The sequence below is a fragment of the Camelina sativa genome, chromosome 20 (assembly GCF_030686135.1).
Source record: "Camelina sativa cultivar CO46 ecotype springtype chromosome 20, ASM3068613v1".
Lineage (NCBI taxonomy): Eukaryota > Viridiplantae > Streptophyta > Magnoliopsida > Brassicales > Brassicaceae > Camelina > Camelina sativa.
This window is the reverse complement of record NC_141899.1, coordinates 7,558,346-7,579,160: the sequence shown is the minus strand read 5'-3', so window position 1 is coordinate 7,579,160 and position 20,815 is coordinate 7,558,346. Positions and strand designations below refer to the sequence as shown.

Genomic DNA, 20,815 nt, shown 5'->3' with positions numbered 1-20,815 from the left:
ATCGAACGTATCGAGTGTTCATACAATAACATAATAAACTGAGTTTCCTAAAATTTTCATTAAACCTTTTAAATTACAATGTCTCGTCGATGTTATAAATATATATATATATATATATATATATTCGTAGTATACAGTAGAGTTCATTAAGAACGTTTGAAAGCAGAAAATACTCTATTGTATCGAGTTGTACAAACATACGTGTACAATTCTAGCATGGAGAGAGAGGAAGGGTAGGACTAGCTAGGGGTATGGGGGCGACTGGCGAGAGATGAGAACGATGAACTTGGTTCTGTTCTCATACAATGTAGGAGGAACAAATAAGATCATTACTTGCTGGTCATATATGCTCACAACAACCAATGTTTACATCCCAATGGGTTGTGGACTATTTTAAGAAAATAATATAAGGTTGATAATATGATTGATCAGGTAGTAACTAGGTACCTTGGTTTGCATTACTTATTAATAAGAGTAATTAACAAATTACTAGATCGTCATTGACTTGGTAGATATTATTTTTAATTAATCAAAAAAAAAAATACCAGTAATTAAAACATGGCCTATACAAGTCAATATCTCTGTCTCATCAACTTGTCCCGCCTGCAGGTAAAAAAATATGCATCATGAAAACATCCAACCAATGGATAAAAGCATATTGTAGACTTGTAGTTAGGTGTAATTACAAAAAAAAAAAAGAATATAAAAAAAAAACTAAAGTTCATAAACTATAAGTAATATTTATGTAGGAAAAATTAACGTTTTCAAATGACAATATGACAATATCATATCATCATAGAACGATTTGTAGCAATATCTTATTAGCATAGATTATGACAACGATTGAGTATATTTTGCATAGGCTGTAATGGGAGATTTTTTATATAATATGGGGCTATGCATGTATATTTTTTAAGATTTAGTTTAGCTTCTTCTTTTTTACTTTTATTTTTAATACCAATATTGTGGTAATATATATATTCATGATGAAGCCATATAGAGAGACGTGTATGAGAAAATAGTAATTTTCTTTTGTGTTCTTTTTTTGTTGCAAGGCAATCTCAACACAAAGATTAATTAATACAACAAACAAAAGTAAATAGACAGGAGAAAAAAAAAACAATAGAAAAGCACATTTTAATCTTCAAGATTTGCCGCATTTTAATCTTCAAGATTTGCCGCAAAACAAAGTTAAATTTTTCAAATTCTTTATCAATATTAGGATACATTTTTTATAACATAGGTTAAGGTTACATTTCATAAATAAAGGCATCTCCACCAAGGAGTACTCTTCAAAATACTCTTCATAAAAAATTAATATAGAGAAGAGAGAAAATAAGAAAAGAAGAGGATCGATGCTCAGAGTAGTTACGGAAGAATCGTTTCTCACATTTTTCTGACAGATGTCATTGAGTTATTGGTTAAAATTAATAAAAAATAAAAAATATATAAATATAATTAAAATAATAATATCTTTCTTGTTTAAAGCAATCTTCTAGGATTGCGATGGTCTAAGCAACTCAAAAATCAGCAAGGATTGGATATAAAAGGGTACTTTGGTCCAAGTTAATCAATGATTCACCCCAAGCCCGTTCAATGAATCATATTCATACCATGAAGAACCATCGACAAAAGACAATTTAATTTTGCAACTGCGACTAAAGTTACTGATGAGCCACAGTTTTTTTTGTTCTCTCTCATAAAACAACAATAGTTCTATGATTGATTTGAAAGGTAAGTTTCAGAAACAACATAATTCCAATTTTTATATATACTTTATTACAATAGAGGTGATAGGGAAATCATAACCCTACAAACCTATAACAAAAGAAAAGACAAAGAAGCAAAATGAGGCTGCAATGTATTAAATATAGATTCCTATCAGCGCGACGATAGACAATGTCACTATCAACAAATGAAAGGTGGTAAAATTGATTTTACATTTTACTTTTTAGGGTCAGAGATGAAGCATGGGTCGTCTTCCTGTATTTTTTGGTCAGCGACTGACCCACCCGATGGTAAAATGAAGAAGAGAATAATATGAAGTATGAAGTGTTGTAAAAAAGAATGTTAATTTGAGATATTTAGTTTTCCACAACTTTTTTTTTTGTTTTTTGGGTAAAAGGTTAAGTTTTATACCAATTTTCTGATTTTGTTTTTCTGTGCATGTTATTACAACTTATTGAAAGCAAAAAATCCATGGTTTTTAAAACTAGAAAGACCAGAAGAAGAAAAAATCTACTGTAAGTCTTACTTAATTAACCTAATATTTTTCTATCTAAACCCTAATAAACCCAGGTTAATTTTTAATCACCTTTTCTCGTCTTCACGTTTTTTCGCATATTAAAAAAAGGAACATTTCCAATAACATTTGGTTGGGTCGAATCGGATCCGGTCCGGGAAGTGTCGGGTCGGGTCGGGTTAGAACAAAATTGAGAATCCAATTGAGAATTTTGGGGGCTTTATTATTCGATAAAATCCGGAGATTAGTCTCTGAATTCCCAAAATGGAGAATCCATCATCATCGGAACCCGAGATTCCCTCCGTCGCTCCTCCCAGTGACGGCGTTCAACGCCAGGATCCCCAAGTTCTCGAGCATTCGTATGTTTACTCCAAATCTTTTCACTCTTGCTTGCTTCTGCGCTTTGGATTTTTCTCTCCGATCGTTAATGTTGATAGTTCATATAGTGTTCCTGAGCTCTACTGTGCAATTCTAGTTTTGTTTCTTCGATATATCTGCGTTTCGAATCGATGAAAGTCACTTTTTTGACGGTTCAGGATCTAGCTTTACTCTAGTTTGTCAAAACTTTTGCTTACGAGTGAGTTTATATCTGATTTAAAGTTTATTATGCTGCTCGCATGACCTCCTTATATGTTTAGGAGGAGGATAATGCCAGAAGAACACTACTCAGGTTAATAATTTTTTAGTCGGCTGCTCGGTCACGAGTTCTGGCCTTTAGCTTCATAGATCTCAAATATCTGATGATTAAGTTTGTTGAGGTGTCAAGTGTCACTACCTCATCTCTGTGCTGATACAGATCCATCTTTCTTTTGCAGTGGAGCTGACCAGAAAGCAGATATTCCTGAGGAAGAAGTAAAGATCACACTAGAAGCAGTAGCATCTACCGGGAAGTTCTGGTAATACCACTTTTTTGAATAGCTATGAGTAGGGGCAATTGCTGGATTATGCACTTAAACTGGCATCCTATCTTATTATCCTTACCGTATTGTTCTATAGAGTTCAATTTTAATGATGCGTGGGTTTCTTTCTGAGTAATTCTGGGTTTTAGGGTCTCATCTCTGTTATGCTACATCTAGTTCACTGCTATCTTACCTTGTAATGATACTATAGGCAAGACTGGGAGAAACTAAAGGGAACGCTATCGTCTTGGTTGAAGAAGGTATGTACAGGTATACCAACTATGTGCTTAGAATATATATATATTACCATTCCACATCCATCCTGATTATTTCGATATTTTGCTATCTATGTGGTGCATTGTAAAAGGTTCTTTCGGAATATCCTGAGGCAAAAATGACTGATGAACAACAAAAGGAAGCCCTAGGAGAAACTTTCTTAGAGCTGGTTAGTCGATTGGATGAAGGTCTATACTCTATAGCTTCTCATTTGTTACTTTCATTGCCAAAAAGTATTGTGTAGATAATAAGAGTTTGAAATTGTGAGATGAGGCTTGGCTTAATATCTTAATCAATCAATTTTAATCTCATCATTTATAATCTATCTGTTCAAAATCGCTACTGAGAAAATCTATCTCGGAAACTTCAAGAAAGTAACCTGTGTTAATGAAATAAAATGGCTTGTCATTGTACACTGTGGGAAATAGGCATACGGTAAGAATTGTTTCAGGGGATTTGCAGTTCAGTTGTATAGGTTGTTTTATTTATGTATTTACAACTTTTGAGTGTTCTTGTTTACCCGTAGACCTTTAATCTTTCACCGTTTGAAGTATGTCTAATTGGTTTTCTGTTTCATTTGTCTTGTTTTGCAGCTCTTCTTAGTTATGATGAAGGCCCTCCATTTACATTGCAGAGGCTCTGTGAGGTAAGTAGATGCATTTGTTGGTCATGATTTACTTCAATGTCCGAGATGGCGAGATATCATGTTCTCATTAGCCCGTCATGATTTAATAATAAAACTTACTTGTTTGGTAATGTTAGAGGGTAAAATCGGTTGACTCTATACCTTCACTCTGCTATTCCCCCTCATGGATTTCTAAACAAACTTATTTTCTTGAATTTATGATATATATCAGGATTTTCCATGTTTTACAGTTTCTAATCATCTTACAAGTTCAGGAGAAATAAATTGTAATTGTAATTGTAATTCGTAACTCTTGCAAAAGTTGTAATTGTCAAAGCATGCCATTAAAGTGTCTTCTAAAAATCTGCACCTTATTTTGCTTGAGAGGTTATAAGCTTTTGGTTGAGATCATTACCACAAAGCTTTTTGATTGGTTTTTGTTTAACAGATCCTTCTGGCTGCAAGGACCATCTACCCAAAGCTCTCAAAACTAGCTCTTGCATTAGAAAAAGTATGAGTTTGAAATTCTTACCCTTGTGATTTTATACTTGAAATACACAATTCTTCATTAATTTTGTGGAAATTTGCAGAATTTGTTGGTTACTTCTATGTTAGCCATCAGTAAAGACCCACAATCACAAACCACTGAGGATCCAAATGCAGCAACCACAGACACAAAAACGGATGCTGCAAACTGGGCACCAAATGGAATTGAAGCAATGGGAGGCGATAAGGATGAGATAATGACAGAGGTAGACGAAGCAGATGTTGATGACGCAATGACTATTGACATGGAAACAATTGATGAACCATCAGAGACAATAACGACCACGAGTGAGAGTGAGACGCCAGGCGAAAGCAGTTAAGTGTCTGTTTTTGTTGTTACTTTCTTCTATTATTTTCAAATCATTTTTTGGGCATGTTTTGGTTTATTTACCGTGAGCTATCAACTATCGTCTGTAGCTACTGCACAACCACCATCGGATTCTGTAGCTACTGCACAACCACCATCGGATTCAATATCTGCAGAGGAGGGAAATTCGCGGTTGGCTTGAACGTGTACCTAGAGAGTCAAGAGTTTGAACATGATCAGCTTTGAATACTGATCCCGAATGTAATGCTTGTTCTACTAGAAGAAACTTGCTTTCAGTATATTAGTCTTGAGTAGCTTCGTGTGTTGGCGGATTTTTTGGTTTATAAGTAAGAAAGGCAAAACTTATTCGTACATGAGGTTCAGTTGTCAACTTCTACCAAAAAAAGGTTCAGTTGTCAACTTAGAGTAATCCAGTTGTTTGTGAGAGTTTGGGTTAACTCTGAATTAGTTACAAAAGGGCACCATTTTCAACTTTCTTATTTGCTAGACCGGGTGAGCCTGACCCTCTTTACATTCTCACGAAAATTGTAACGATGCAAGCAAAAAAGAAAAACAAAAAACATGATAAAATCGAAGGAATACATTATCTAGTATCTACCAAAATTTTGAAAAGACAAAAAGGGAAGATTTTTAGATGATACAAATTTTCATCAACAGAATATACATACAATGAAGCTCTCATGGCAGCATGATCCAAATTCAGAAGTAGCTTAACTGAGTCTAATATTGGCCACCATGAGAAGATAAATTTTCTTTCCTGAACAAAAATCTATGGAGATTGTGGTTTCGTGTTTACATTTTTAATGCCAAGAAGAAGACTTTGGCAATGGGGCACAGTATTAACACGCCTGCAAGGAGAAAAGACATTTGATCAAGATCAAGATCATGAGACTGAAAGTTATTGTACTGAAGCTTACTGTGCTCTCGGGTCGTCTCTTTTATACCTGGAAGAGTCAAAAGGAGTGGCCAACCGATGTGAATCCAGCGGCTTTAACATCCTTAAGCGTAGATGATAACCAGTCCAAGCCTTCATAGAGCCCGTCTCCACGAAGAGCACAAGTTCCTTGTATGTGCCATTTCCTGTTCTTCAGATCAAATAATCCTAACCCTTCGCATACTTCTCTCGGTGACATGGCTCCTCTCTAATATCCAGCAAAGGGTTAAAAGAAAGTGAGAATTAAGGAAATAATAAGCACACACGAGAGAAACAAACAAAGACGTAAAGAAAAACTGAAATTACCATGTCCTGTTTGTTTGCAAACACCAGAATGATACTGTTTAGCATGAATGGGTCTTTTATGATCTCCTGAGGAAGTAAGAGAGTGTGTTGAGGCACTATCCAGAGAGTAGTTTACAAAAAAAAAAAGTCATTTGCAAATTCTAAGGGTATACCTGAAATTCTTGCTTTGCTTTCCCGATCCTCTCTCGATCTAAGGAATCCACCACGTATATCTGCAATAGCATATGTTATAAGAGTTACCACTGTCGATAAAGATGGACGAAGATAATATATGATACTGCAACATCATAAATAACATCTGCCAACATGGTGACGGGAAACCTGAAAGTTAAGTATCTGACTGAAAGCAAAAAGCAAAAAAGAAGTATAATATATATACGTACAAGTCCATCGGTATTATTGAAGTAATGCCTCCAAAGAGGTCTCAGTTTCTCTTGGCCACCAACATCCCAAACTGTGAACATCACATTCTTGTACTGAACTTTCTCAACATTGAATCCTGCGTAACACATTGTTCAAATTGTCAGCAAACATAATCGACCAAAGGGGAAAATGACAGAACAATGACCATACAAAAGAATAATGCCACAAGAACCAATAATACGCCAAGAGAAATTTGGAGACATGAGTCCCTGACTAGGCAAAAGTTGGCAGCGTTTACAGTATCTGAAGCTATCATGAGATTCGATATTGCAAATATCTACAAATTCTGATATTACCACTAATCTTACAGACACTCATTAAGGCAAAACAACTGCATAACTCTTGTAAAGTCTAAATAGAATGAATCTAAAACCTTACACCAAAAGATCTAATCCAAAGCTCGTGTCCAAAAACAAGGAATAAATCCCACTAATTATCCAATGAGAACAAGAACAATCACACAGCCAAGACAATAACAAAGATTCTGAAATGTTTATAAGAAATGGGGACAAGAAAAAAAAAGAAAAAGCAGAGAGCTAATACCAATGGTAGGAACAGTTGACAAAACTTCTCCTATATGAAGCTTATAGAGAATAGTTGTTTTGCCAGCAGCATCCAGCCCCAGCATAACGACCTGACAATGACATCATCATCACAAAATTGAAAAAAGATATCAAATTCAATCCTGTTTCCATCAATCATGCCACCACAGCTTACAACAAAATATATATGATTAGTAAATAAATTTGGCATTTTTTTTTTCTATGATTCACATCTAACAAGTAATGATGGGCCTACAAAAATCTCAAGTACACAAAGAAATAAAAAAAAAGCTAGAGACAGCACAATTAAAATCAAGATCAGATATAAGATACATAGCAGCACGAGAGATCCATCCCAATAGGGAAATGATCCACGCGTAGATAGAGATCTTGAGAGAGAGATTGTAAATTTACCCTCATTTCTTGATTGCCGAAGAAAGTATCAAACAGCTTACGAAAAGCTTGACCCATCTCTCTCGTTCCGATACCAAAAACCTCTCTCCCAAATTATGAATTTTTTCTTTCTTTTATTTTCTAAGAAATCGCAGAGAAATTGAGAGACGGTGAAGAAGAAATTTCCAGAGAGAATTCAGGACCAAGTCTCCCCCCCACAACTACAATGTTTTCATTCATTCATATATTCCAAAATTGATCTTCGTTTTTTTTTTTTTTTTTTTTCAAATTTAATATTACTTCCGAGTAGCTTTTCCATTTTAATATTATAATATAATAATTCTAATATCAAATAATGAAATTTTCGTAATCATTATGGGCTTTGCGGCCCAGCTCATATTGTGAGTTTTTTTTTTTTTTTTTTTTTATAAATAGGCACTATACATCAAAATTATGTCATGAGAAAAAACAGTAATATTAGTTAGTTAGTGGATTAATGTTGCCAAACAAAAATAATATGTTAGTAAAGGATAAAATAGCATAATATCAGATTAAATGATATGTTGTATTTATCTATATTTAAATCGTTAATAATTTTGACTCCAATATTGGGAAAATGTTTTCAGCATAAAACATTTATGGATGTTAACTCTCTTAAATGCATTTTGGTTAAAATCCTCAATGTTTTTTTTTTCTTTTGGTAGGAGTTAACATCCTCATGTTAGTCACACAAAACTACTAGAAAATAAGATCCATAAGACTTGAATATTCCAACGTATGAGACATATACTGATACAGATCTGCCTTTATGACAGAACAGAACTCGTATGAACCACAAATTCTACCTACCAAAAACAAAAAGAGTCACTCTAGTTACCAATTTGTATTTTATTATGTCTTCTTCTTGTGGTCCCATTCTCATATTCAAAGGTACGTAAACACATAAATATATTTTCGTTATAATTGTACCATTAATTAACTAAGACAACTCCAGAACCAGAAGGTTTCTATCAGCATGTAGCTTATACAATACAATCAATCCTCTGTCTAGATTCCAAAATGGCCATCTATACGTTAACGGTCTCTATGCACTGATTGACTTTTTTTTACCACAGCCACGACGGTTCCGAATCGGGATGTGTTGGTACAGTAGCAAATGTTTCCTCTTTCTATAATTAAAGGCTACCATTTATTTTTAGCCCCCGTTCGGGAAGGTGTGGCTTAGGGCTGGCCACACTGCTTATAATAGTCTTCCTACTATAAAATAAATTTATACAACCGTCACCCCCAAAACGTACCAACATTTCATTTCTTAATTTGATACATATAATAATGTTAAAATATAGTATATAGCAAGGAAAAAAGAAAACCACGAATTAAGTGTATCATTTCATATACTGTATGTAAGATTATTTTTATAAAATCAAACATATCTTCAGTTACAAAGGAACAAATATAGATATCGTACAGAACAAATGTCACAAATGCAAAAATATCCTTTTTCGACAAAACGACTCTAATATCTTCAGTTACAATGTTTTATTAACCCGCGGAGAATCACGGGCATAACTTTTTTTTTTGATAAAAGTTTGTAATAATTTATTTTGTTATTATGTCATTTGTAATAGTTTGTTATTAAAAATTTGGTTTGCTTATATTATAATTTTTGTATTTTAAAAATGTTTATTGAAAACTTGTCAATAAAACATTTGCATGTAATGAATAAAATTGTTTAAACTTTTGTCAATTAAACGCAATCTTTACTAATATGTAAAAAAGAGTGACTAAATATAGCTAGTAAAAGTTCTGAAAAACTTTGAAAACAACATTCATTGTTTTTTTTCTGTGACTTCCTTTTCTTGTCTGTAATAATTTTAACCTGTGGTGGAAAATGTTTTGGATAAAATTTGTAGTTATATATTTTATTCGATTTGATTTTTAAAATCTCACCTGTTAATTTTTTTTAAACTACAAATTAGTTTTGGTTCTAATATATTTTACTTTTCTATAATTTATTTTATTTGATGTGTCTTTGATTTTCAATTTTTAATTAATAATATTTATTTATTAATTTAATTAATCTTAATTAAATTTTCTTAATGGCAATTGAATGTAATTTTTACACATTGTAAGATTAGTTTCATATTTGTACTTCCCAATTTTTATAGTAGGATAAAATTTGTAGTTGTAGATTTTATTCGATTAGATTTTTAAAATCTTAACTGTTAATTTTTTTTAAAATACGAATTAGTTTTGATTCTAATAGATTTTCTTTTAATTTTTCTACATATTTTTTTAATTTAATGTATCCCCAATTTTCGTTTTTTAATTAATTATATTTATTTAATGAATTAATTAATCTTAATTAAGTTTTTCTAATGACAATTAAATGTAATTTTTACACATTTTAAGGTTTGTTTCATATTTGTAATTTCCAATTAATATAGTAGGATACATTTTGCAATTAATTTTTGCGGAAAAAGTGAAATAAACATGATATAATCGGGTTACTTCTTTTTATTGATCAACATAATTAATTTAATTTAGTTAAGAAAAGAGAGGTACGTACTAAACTAATACTACTAGTACCAACCACCAGGGGTCACGAGCTTTATACTTGCTCGGTGGCTCATCCCCAACCATTCTCGTGTTTCTCTCTATTTAATCACTCTCTTCAGCCTTTGCCTCTTCTTGAGCGTACTACTACTAACTCAAGTCACCATGGCCATTTCCTCCGAGCCAACAAGCGACTCTCACGTGGCAGTTCTCGCTTTCCCCTTCGGCACTCACGCCGCTCCTCTCCTCTCCGTCACTCGCCGTCTCGCCTCCGCCTCTCCCTCCACCGTCTTTTCCTTCTTCAGCACCGCTCAATCTAACTCCTCGTTGTTCTCCGATCGTCCGGCGAACATTCAAGTCCACGACGTTCCCGACGGTGTTCCGGAAGGATACGTGTTCGCCGGGAAACCACAGGAGGCGATCGAGCTGTTCGTAAAATCGGCGCCGGAGAGTTTCAAGAGAGAGATCGCCGCGGCGGAGAAGGAGGTTGGTAGGAAAGTGAATTGCATGCTGACTGATGCGTTTTTCTGGTTCGCGGCTGATATGGCGACGGAGATGAATGCGTCGTGGGTCGCGTTTTGGACCGCCGGAGCTAACTCCCTCACCGCTCATCTCTACACAGATCTCATCAGAGAAACCATCGGCGTCAAAGGTAACATATATACAAATACAAAAAAATATTTGTCCTTAATCTCATAAATAAATAAATATGCGATTAAAGGAAACTTAGCTAAAAGAGGAAACAGAGGATAAGACAAAAATGTGATCTTGGAGACATTATATGTATTTTTGTGGTAATGATTTGATATTACTGATTAATTTACAGAAGTAGGTGGACGTATGGAGGAGACGTTAGGGTTTATTTCAGGAATGGAGAAGATCAGAGTCAAAGATACGCAAGAAGGAGTCTTGTTTGGGAACTTAGACTCTGTTTTCTCTAACATGTTGCACCAAATGGGTCGTGCTTTGCCTCGTGCCACTGCGGTTTTCATCAATTCTTTTGAAGAATTGGATCCTACGTTTACGGATAAACTTAGTTCGGAATTCAAACGTTACCTGAACATCGGTCCTCTCGCGTTGTTATCTTCTACACCGCAAAAGGAGGCATTAGTGAACGATCCTCACGGTTGTTTGGCTTGGATGGAGAAGCGACCCCCTGGTTCTGTAGCGTACATTAGCTTTGGTACGGTGATGACACCGCCTCCAGGAGAGCTTGCGGCGATAGCAGAAGGATTGGAGTCGAGTAAAGTGCCGTTTGTTTGGTCGCTTAAGAGCATGGTTCATTTACCTAAAGGGTTTTTGGATCGGACGAGAGAGCAAGGGATCGTTGTTCCATGGGCTCCACAAGCGGAACTACTGAAACACGAGGCGACGGGTGTGTTTGTGACGCATTGTGGATGGAACTCGGTGTTGGAGAGTGTGTCGGGAGGTGTTCCCATGATTTGCAGGCCCTTCTTTGGTGATCAGAGATTGAACGGGAGAGCAGTGGAGGTTGTGTGGGAGATTGGAATGACGATTACCAATGGAGTCTTCACAAAAGATGGGTTTGAGAAGTGTTTGGATCGTGTTTTGGTTCAAGATGATGCTAAGAAGATGAAACGCAATGCTAAGAAGCTTAAAGAACTAGCACACGAAGCTGTCTCTTCGAAAGGAAGCTCCTCTAAAAATTTCAGAGGATTGTTGGATGCAGTTGTAAACATTTAAATTTATATCGAGTTTCGAAAAATAAAATTATCACAGTTACAATTTCATGCCAACAAGATCGTAGTTAAAGAAGTGAAGAATGTGAAGTTTTCCATGGTTGTCTTCCTCTTAGAATATGTATTATGATAATCTCAGTGCACTTTATAGTGGAAGACTGGAAGTTTTTCAACGAGCAAGCTAATATTATCTTACAAATTAAAACCCACTCAAAGATATAGAGTTAACAAATATCTTGCACCCAAAACACGAATCACCGAGTAATAGTAACAAACCCGAAAAAGGTCTAATATTTAAAGCAAAGCAAAAAGGAGCCAATCATATGATAACTAGAGAATAACTAAATGTTTAAAATCTACATTTAACCCAATTAATTATCCAAACAAAGACTAATTTATCCCCCCCAAAGATCTCTGTTTTCTTAGCTTTTCCAATCCTCAAAATCGAATTGAGTAAAGGCTTCGAAAAAAGGCAGCAGCAGAGATACAGTCGGGGAAAATAATCTCTCCTCAACTCTTTTCTGTTTTCAAAACCTACTATTACAAAAAATATCCAGTCCATTGAACTCAGGAAGCATCTTCTTCTTCTTCTTGTATAGCCTTTCTTAATTTTACGAGTCCACCATCTCGTCTTGAATCTCATTAGGAGCAATGAGCCCAGGAATCGAAAGCATTCTTTGACGCTCTCTCTCTCTCTGCGCAGCTGCTTCCTCAGCATATAGATCTTTGTTATCCTGAGATTAATATTCAACAAATTGACTTAAGCTTATCGGTTTTGAGTTCTTTAAACCAATTTGAATGGCTTTGCAGAAGACAATATAAAATTACCTGAGCGGAAAATTCCTTAGACTGGACAAGGAAATCACGAATATTATTCTTAAAACCAGACGGGTCATTTCTTGACTCGTAAAGTCCATTCACAAATTGTGTGACCTGTAAAGTACATTTATTGACATTCAACTATACAGATTTGGGAAGAGGAATCAAGAAGATCAACTGTAAAATCAACTTCTGGTTTTAGTTTTTATTTACCTCTGCTGTAGTCATGTTGGGGAATGAAGAGCTCAGTAGCTTAATGGTGTATTCACGAACAAAAGCAGCGTTGTCAGGATACGGGTAAGGTACGGTTGCAGCATCCCACAAAGGTTCCGTCAAAGAACCGCTCTCAGCCTGAAATATATTATCAACGAACATCTGAGTGCATAGAACTACCCATTCCCAAGCAAACAATTACTTAAGTTATCAAGTAAGATACAATTAAAGAAGAGATGGTTTTACCAGGCAAAACAGATGCTGCAGCACCAACACATGCAGCTTGAAGCCAGGCTTATGGAAGGTATCGGTCAAAACGGCAAAAATTTCTTGCTCGATTTGCATGAAGTATGACCGGTAGAACTGAATGCAAAACTCGGATTGCTGTCACAATCAGAGGCAAATATTAGAGCAGGCATAACATATGCCACAAACACAGAACTAAAAGAAGGAAAATAAACACCAAACCTGAAAATTTTTCAGCATCTCAAGCAAAAGATTAAGCCCAGTTTCAGCAATATTTCTCTCGGTATGTCTAAATGCCCAGATAATTGAATCCATGACTAGCTTCAGTTGCTGTTGCAAAATGACAAGAAAGTCAGAAGGATAAGCATATAATGAGAGAAGGCCACAAGTCCTTCGATCACGTAGAAGTATAATAGATGCATGAATATATTCACTAACCGGAGTTGATAGCTTTATCAAGGCAGGGAAACAAAATGTAGCAATTGCCCGAAGTAGTGAGAAAAACTTGAGGCGATGTTCTGGATAATCCTCGAAGTTCTTAGTTATCATCTGCAGAATGATGAATGAAAGGTGTCAATAAAATATACAAAGCATATGTAAGACTTCCATGTAAGTTTTCTTTCAGCCAGTCAAATACACAATTCATAAAATCTGTTACCTCCAATGTACACTGGAATACAGCTTCAAATATGTGAGGCACGTCTTCTAACATTGTCGCCTTGTACCTGAAAGAAAAAATCCAAATAAAATACTGCAGCATGGTAAACATCTATCTAGAAAGATGCAGATGGTAAACTTCAGCCAGATCTTCCAATCTTTTTACAATTACAGTCGATTACACACATCAAAAAAATAAGAAAGAGGCATACTTGTTTATAATCGTTGCAAAGAGTGAAAGAACTTCGGATTCCCTAGCATCAGGTACATTCCTCGCATAGTCACCAAGTACTGATTCCATCATTGGCGGCACAAATTGTTTCCCTATGTGTGGTTGGTCTTCAGCTTTGTCTAAAAAGGTTTCTATCAGCTTAAGGGTTTCCCTCTTAACAGATCTGTATAGCAAAGATTTACAATATAAATTATTCGAGTTTTTAAAACAACGGCATCTAGAACTGTGTCTTTGGTGCAACAAGCCATCCAAACCTTAGGAGTTTTACAAAAGACGTCTTGGAAGCATATGGTCCTCCCTCAGTAATGTTGGTTGACACAAGCTCACTGTACATTCTGGTGCAGCCATGAAAAAAATAAAATGAACATCAGGTAAAAGAAGTAGAGAAAGTGTACTATAACTATTAGCGCTATATCGATGTGTCAGGAATTTACCTGTATACATTTAACATATCCAAGAAGATCAAGGAAATTTGGGTTAAGAAGTATGTTCCCAGTGAAGTAGCAGCACTAGTATTAGTCTGCAGAGAAAAACACATGTTAATAGTTGGACCTTGCAATCAAATCAACAATTCCCTAAACACCAAGAGATGCACAAACTTATCTATTATAATGACATGAATTCATGTTATGGAATAATGAATTGGGAGGAATAGGCAAGAAATCAGACCTGAAGGATGTTAAGCACTGTACGTATCACACCTGGATCCTTGAGGAATTCTACACTTTGGCGTGCCTGTCCTATGATTTCTACCCATTTCTACATTGTATAGGGGAACAGTTTTAGCCAGATATATAAACAAAGCTTAACAGCCACATATGTAATTAACAAACCTGGTTGGGGAGTGCCATCAACCGCTGGAGATATTCATCTCTCTTCTGAGGATCTGATTCTGCTTGGATCATATTACCAACCTGGAGATAGAAAAACAATTAAATCACAACAGCAAAACAACTCTGATTGGCATGCGAGAAACAAATTTGGAAAACTTACTGATTCATAAAATGAGTGAATTTGATGTGGCTCAAGATCTTGAACTGTCGTTGCAAGGCCTGATAGAAGTTCAGATACAAATGGTTCATTCTCTCCAACCTGAAAGCGCAAAGAACTTTAATTGATCTATCATTCAGAAGACAACGGAAATATTAAAGGTGGGTTACAGACAGCGATACGTACCTGTATAATAACAAATTTCCGCTTGCACTTTTGGACTATTTTCAAAAATGTATCACAGGCCATGTCCTGAAAGGGAAACATAAGTATTAAGTATCTATGATTCGGATGGTGCAAGTTCTATAGTTTTATGCACAAATACTCAGTAAAAAAAAGACTTCAGATGCTAGCTTAAGATTATAAATAAACTGCTGCATCGTGAACTACACGAAAATTTAAAACTTGACATAGTTTGCAGCCAATATAACACCCAACATCTTATAAAGATGTTATTCACAGATTTTCACAGAGAATAACACATCATTTAATCTGAAATTCCACCTGGAAAACTGTATCTCAGAATATATAAAGCTTGGGATAAAGGTTGGGGCAAGCTACCTGAACACCGGGATGTGTCTCATGCATGAATTCAAACAACTTGTTCACTACTGTCTTCAAGAACTTCCAATGGGCCCTTAAGAATCTTGGATACTGTCCAACGACATACCTGCAACGAGGCCAAAATCAAACAGAATCTTTTTAGTTAAGTATAAATAAATCTAATGCCGCCTTGAAAAATATAGAAGATACAGCATGATATAAGTACAGCAACCTAGGCAGACACAGACTTACATGATGTTGCTCGCAATAACGGCTTTATTGTCTTTTCCTTTGGTAATTTCACATAAATTCAACAAATCACGAATGACCATCACCAAAAACCTGTTTTCCTGAAGAAAAAATGGAGTTTAACAATAGTTCGCAACAACAATGTTGAACAAACCTTCCCAAAACAAAGCCAGGAGCAGTCAAGCCGATATTGATATATCATGAAATGTGGGAGGGTAATGAAAGAAAATAATTAACAATAAAGGTTGACACTGTCAAAAAAGTAAATTATCTTGAAAACGAGTATGATATTTCTACTGTTATGAAAAGGTACTGCATTACAAACAAGAATGTCTACTGATATGAAAAGAAAATGGAGTCCAGCTAAGCTCTAGCATAAAATTTACCTGATCTTCAGCCATAGATCCGGAAATAGACCCAATAGCCCAGCACAAAGTGTTCAAATTGTTCCATGCCCATTCCTCCCCGCTTAATTGTTTGTTTAGCTTCCTCAACATCTTTAAAAAGGAGCAATCAGAAGTTCGCATCCGCACAACAACATGGAACAGACCAAAGTAAGCATACATGTCTACCAGAAAATCACATACCTAATAACACACCCACATTTAAATTGCTAAATCTAGGGTACTACTATGGTAGTTCACAATATAACACGGATAAACTCATTCCATGAAAACCATACTTGATCATAACCCTCAATATTTCACAAATTGATATAGACCAGTATCATCATGGTGACACTGTACCTGCTTCTCGGTATCATCATGGTCAAGGTGTGAAAGGTAGATTAATGTCTCCCGCATAATCTGCAATTGTTTAAACAAGAAATGGGAAAAAAATGAAAAAGGATCCAAATAAATAAATTTCCCTGAGCTATAACATGGCACTGCGGGTACCTAACATATCTGAAGATGAGAAACATGAACTGAACAAGAATTGGTACCTTATACTGGACAAGAACATCATTGTCCTTCATGGTTTCACGGACGATGTTCCCATTTTCATCTTCAACAATAAGTACTTCTTCAGGCTTCGCCATGCGGTTAATCATTAACCCTCTTAATTTGGACATTGGGTTAGAATAAAGTTGACGCCGCTGCATGACTTGAGAACCAAGGCCATCAACCATACCAGGAAGGAAAGGCATCTGGGAATATACAAGTCAAAGCCCAAGGTGAGTGACCAAATCAAAGCAAGGAAAATTTAACCAATACAATATACAAGTATAGTATCAAGCTTATATAAAAGTAAAAAACTGATCATGTTAGTCAAGGAATCCATCATACCTGCAAGCCCATCATGCTTACACTTACTGCAGGGTTATCAGAATTATGATGTGCATCAAACAGCTCCAAGACCAACGAGTTCCAATAGTCCAAACAAACCTGCTCAATCCACAAGTAAGCAGAAACTGTCATCTTTCAGACACGAGCAAAGACATGAGAGCATTATTAAGGAAAAAAATGAAACGTACAACAGTATTAGCAGCAATTTTATTAGCAAAGACAATTTACATACCTTGAATACTTCAGTGTCATCAACATATGATATATTAATGAGATACTCAAGACCAGCAAGTAATAAAGCGACAACTTCTGGCGCTGATTCTAGGACTCGAATATGAAACTACACAGATAGTAAAATCATTCAAAAAAAAAAAGATGATGAGAAAGTAAATACTGGAAGCATTAAACACAGACCATGAACCATCATTATACATATCCAGAATATAATAAATCCAACATGAGATATCTAACTCCACAAAGAAAACGATTTACCTTGAAAAAGGAGGTGAAAAACAGTGCCAGGTTCTGGATAAATGCCTAGAGATGACATAAGATACATAGTCATAACCTTAATAAGTTGCTCAAAATCAATGGCCTGCCTTGAAACCAAGTGCTCGAGAAAATACTTACTTGTTCGTCACCACTTCCATTTGAATAGGCCTCAGGGATATTTGTACTCGGTGGGAGAATTGTCTGCAAGTACGAGAACAAGTGTAGAGGATCAGGCAAGAAGCAAAGACAAACAAGAAGTATACTAAAGGCACTACATTAACTTAGTAAGAATGAACAAAAAAAAAAAAAATAGAGCACAAGAGGACAATTAATTTACCCGCAGCTGCCCTATAAATATGGTGTACATGTTGACATATTGGACATTGTAGAAGTCCCCAAAATTAAGAGCTGCAACCTGGCAGACACAATTCGAGCCAATAGAGATATAAATAATACATCCAATTGACATTGGGAATCAGGAAAGGCTGAATTAAAAGCGGAGGTACCTCAGTCAGACATTGAAGAGTGAGGTTCCTATATGCTGGAACAGGAAAAAATTTAAGGAGGGTCTCAAGCTGTAAACAACCAGAACAGCAATCAGAACAACATAATTGTGGTACCAATTAACATCAATCTATGAATTATGTCAAGTATATTACCAAAGGAGACTCAAAAATATAACCCAATGGAATCCAGGAAAGATAGGCATGCAACGCAGACAGAGTTGCACGTATAAGATCCTGTCTTTGAGAAGCTGAGAGGACATATAGGCATAACTCATGAATGAGTTTAAACTCGCTGCACATAGAAAAGCACAAATAGATAAATAATGAGAGACAACGTCACTTAACCAACATATACAAGATACTATAGTTTGACCAAAAAAAAAAGAAAAAATCACTATGCTCAAGTTGAGATTCTCAAATAGACCTGTTCAGAGATTGTTTCAGCTCTTTAATCTTCTGCAGAGTCATTTCTCCTCTTGAGAAATCAAAAACCTCTTCGCTAAGGAGCTAAACAAAGGATGAAAATGTGAATTTTTTCCAGTGAGAACTGAATATGAAATCATGTAAAAATTCTTACTTTCAAAATGGCCATGCATATTCATGTAAAAATTCTTACTTTTAAAATGGCCATGCAATTTTCGCAGATAGTTTCGCTAGTTTTAGCAGCCGCAACTAGATCAGGAATGAAGCTTGTCCACTTTGCCGGCCAATCATGTTTCACAATCTGTGCATTTATCACAATATATGTTATGCCAGAAGATAAAATAAGCCTATGTGTTGGATCGAAGTTTGTAAGCATTAGCTAGCGAAACGAAGTAGATAAGAGAAACTGCAACTAATAAAGGGCATTAAATATTGTCAGGGAGTGCTGAAGATACCTGGACCAAAATGACATTTAGCTTGTTGACATAGAGCCTTTCCGATCTGAAAGATGCTTCGTTACTCGAGAGCTACAAAGTAAACTCATTGTTAAAACAGTTCCGTTAACGCTTCCCAGTTATATATTCAGAGAAAAACCTAAGGTCTCCAAAAGTATATACCTGTACAATGACCTCTGAGATGTAATTTTTCATTCCATCTCTTTGTTCAACAGGAAGTGCATTCCATCTGTACTTTATAACACCTTCCAGAACCTGAGAGTGGGTAGCAAATGAATATTTGCTTGTCAAGTATCTCAACAGAACAGTTTTAATTTACAGTTGGATAAGGAAACTTGGAACCACTCTCCCAGACAAGCTTAGCAGATAAACATGTACAAGCGATGTTTTGTAGCCACAGAAGAAGGCTAATAAAACTGACCTGAAGAGCAAAGAACTTGGTATCCATGCTCTTGGTGTTTTGTAGAATGTGGACAACTTGAAGCCACATATCTGGATTAGCCTGCAAATCCCGCAAAATCTGGTCCGCAGCAGCTCTCTGAACATGGTTTGGGAGCAATGTGGATTAGTTCCAAAGGTAAAAAACTCAGATACGAATGAGGTGAATGTTGACACTGAAGCAGATTCAGTAATCAGAAAACCAAATAATCATAGCAAAAAGAATCGCTATTACATGGAGAAAACAAGATAATTCAGTGCCAGATAAACTCAAACCCAGAAGATAAAATTTCAATTACGATTGAAAAACTAATAGTTTCAGCCAATGCTACACCGGTATAACTGGAATACTCAATCAAGCATGAAAAGATTCGTGGAGAATAGACATCTACGCAAGGAAACGATGAAGCGACAGAAGAACAACGGACTTCATTCACCAAACGAAGATCTCAATAACGCATTTCGAAGAAAAAAAAGAGCGAGTTTCAGAATGAGCAATTAAATCACTGTAATTCAACACGGTACTAAACCTTCAGACCCTGAAATCCAGATTAATAAAAAACTCAGAACAAGAACGTATGAGAGAGCTAAAACCCTAACAAGGAAACGCTCCTAATTCCTACTCTTTACACACACACACCCAATCGAGAAGAAGAAGACACTCAAAACAATTAACAAAACCCGCCGCAAAATATACTTAATGAATCGTCGCAGCCACTCAAAATTTTCCGAGGAACAAGTCAAAATAGCAGATAAATTGAACAACCTCTTCCTTAGATCCGGTAACAAAGAAGGCCGCAACAGTGGCATCGAGCACAGCGACGTCAATCGGCTGGCTCAAGTCTCTTAACTTCTCAGCCGCCATGGCAGAGAGATGTTCGCAGTTAGAATCTTCTTCCGGTGGTCCGATAAGACTATTATTAACAGTGAACGAGAGAGAGAGAGAGAGAGACGAAAACCCTAGGAGAGAGAAAGAGAAAAGGGGACAAAAATCTAGAGAGAGAGAGAGAGGAAGGTTTCTATAGAGCGAGAAAAGAGGGGACGTATATATATATATATATGTATAGAGAGAGAGAGAGCGTTCTCGAAGACAGCTTAAAATTGACGCAGGGGACGGGGAGAAAACGAGTGACTTTGTTGAAATCCTTTTTTTTTTTTTTTTAATTTTCATCTTCTTCTTTTCTTCTTTCCTAATTTATTAAATTAGGAAACTAAATTAATTAAATTTGAATTGACATTCAGTAGTTTACTAAGATTTTCTAATATTTTAAAAAATTGTTCTGAGACCCTTTGTTGAATATATATTTCAAAAATTTATGTAAGCTTTTTGTGTTATTTCAATTGATGGAGAAATAGAAGCTTCATAAAACAAAAACAGCTTTTAAAGATTTGAATTTAAACATTCATAAAGGAATACAAACTTCTTTTCCTGTAAATCTGTAATGCATTGTTTCTTCTTTTATTTCTGTATATAACCTTGAGCTTAAGTGTAAACT

The 20,815-nt window shown here is 35.6% G+C and overlaps 4 protein-coding genes across 7 annotated transcripts; 2 read left to right on the top strand and 2 right to left on the bottom strand.

The window, feature by feature from the left end:
• Positions 1-2,330: 2,330 nt before the first annotated feature.
• Positions 2,331-5,267, top strand: LOC104769993 (uncharacterized). Of its 3 annotated transcripts, none has more exons than XM_010494337.3 (8): positions 2,331-2,601; positions 3,058-3,138; positions 3,353-3,401; positions 3,509-3,605; positions 4,011-4,063; positions 4,491-4,553; positions 4,633-4,903; positions 5,006-5,267. In XM_010494337.3, the coding sequence occupies exons 1-8, from the start codon at positions 2,507-2,509 to the stop codon at positions 5,095-5,097; spliced, it is 801 nt and encodes a 266-aa protein (XP_010492639.1). In that variant the 5' UTR covers positions 2,331-2,506; the 3' UTR covers positions 5,098-5,267. The 3 variants fall into 3 exon arrangements, 2 of the variants coding, with proteins under 2 accessions (XP_010492639.1, XP_087362036.1); XR_015593498.1 differs by having other exon boundaries at positions 2,442-2,601; positions 3,509-3,586; XM_087505910.1 differs by having other exon boundaries at positions 2,454-2,601; positions 3,353-3,411.
• A 211-nt stretch (positions 5,268-5,478) lies between these two features.
• On the bottom strand, positions 5,479-7,836 carry LOC104769992 (uncharacterized). Its single transcript, XM_010494336.3, has 7 exons — positions 7,536-7,836; positions 7,123-7,213; positions 6,540-6,655; positions 6,309-6,368; positions 6,157-6,222; positions 5,861-6,058; positions 5,479-5,764 (listed from the first exon to the last, which is right to left on the bottom strand). The coding sequence occupies exons 1-6, from the start codon at positions 7,590-7,592 to the stop codon at positions 5,870-5,872; spliced, it is 579 nt and encodes a 192-aa protein (XP_010492638.1). The 5' UTR covers positions 7,593-7,836; the 3' UTR covers positions 5,479-5,764; positions 5,861-5,869.
• Positions 7,837-9,957: 2,121 nt separating this feature from the next.
• LOC104769991 (flavonol 3-O-glucosyltransferase) lies at positions 9,958-11,868 on the top strand. The gene is made up of 2 exons (XM_010494335.3): positions 9,958-10,722; positions 10,897-11,868. Exons 1-2 carry the CDS (start codon positions 10,236-10,238, stop codon positions 11,772-11,774), a joined length of 1,365 nt encoding a protein of 454 aa, XP_010492637.1. The 5' UTR covers positions 9,958-10,235; the 3' UTR covers positions 11,775-11,868.
• A 67-nt stretch (positions 11,869-11,935) lies between these two features.
• LOC109124752 (protein EXPORTIN 1A) lies at positions 11,936-20,524 on the bottom strand. Of its 2 annotated transcripts, XM_010494333.3 has the most exons (32): positions 20,086-20,524; positions 19,303-19,419; positions 19,044-19,136; positions 18,882-18,953; positions 18,620-18,727; positions 18,428-18,510; positions 18,157-18,295; positions 18,004-18,072; positions 17,835-17,912; positions 17,636-17,698; positions 17,498-17,542; positions 17,238-17,345; positions 17,006-17,104; positions 16,663-16,866; positions 16,466-16,525; positions 16,106-16,216; positions 15,723-15,820; positions 15,489-15,597; positions 15,114-15,179; positions 14,931-15,029; positions 14,771-14,851; positions 14,607-14,696; positions 14,372-14,457; positions 14,192-14,272; positions 13,918-14,100; positions 13,707-13,773; positions 13,487-13,597; positions 13,271-13,378; positions 13,049-13,186; positions 12,803-12,940; positions 12,599-12,703; positions 11,936-12,504 (listed from the first exon to the last, which is right to left on the bottom strand). In XM_010494333.3, the coding sequence occupies exons 1-32, from the start codon at positions 20,488-20,490 to the stop codon at positions 12,382-12,384; spliced, it is 3,537 nt and encodes a 1,178-aa protein (XP_010492635.2). In that variant the 5' UTR covers positions 20,491-20,524; the 3' UTR covers positions 11,936-12,381. The 2 variants fall into 2 exon arrangements, with proteins under 2 accessions (XP_010492635.2, XP_010492636.2); XM_010494334.3 differs by lacking the exons at positions 18,620-18,727; positions 18,882-18,953; positions 19,044-19,136; positions 19,303-19,419; positions 20,086-20,524 and adding an exon at positions 18,581-18,596.
• Positions 20,525-20,815: the final 291 nt, after the last annotated feature.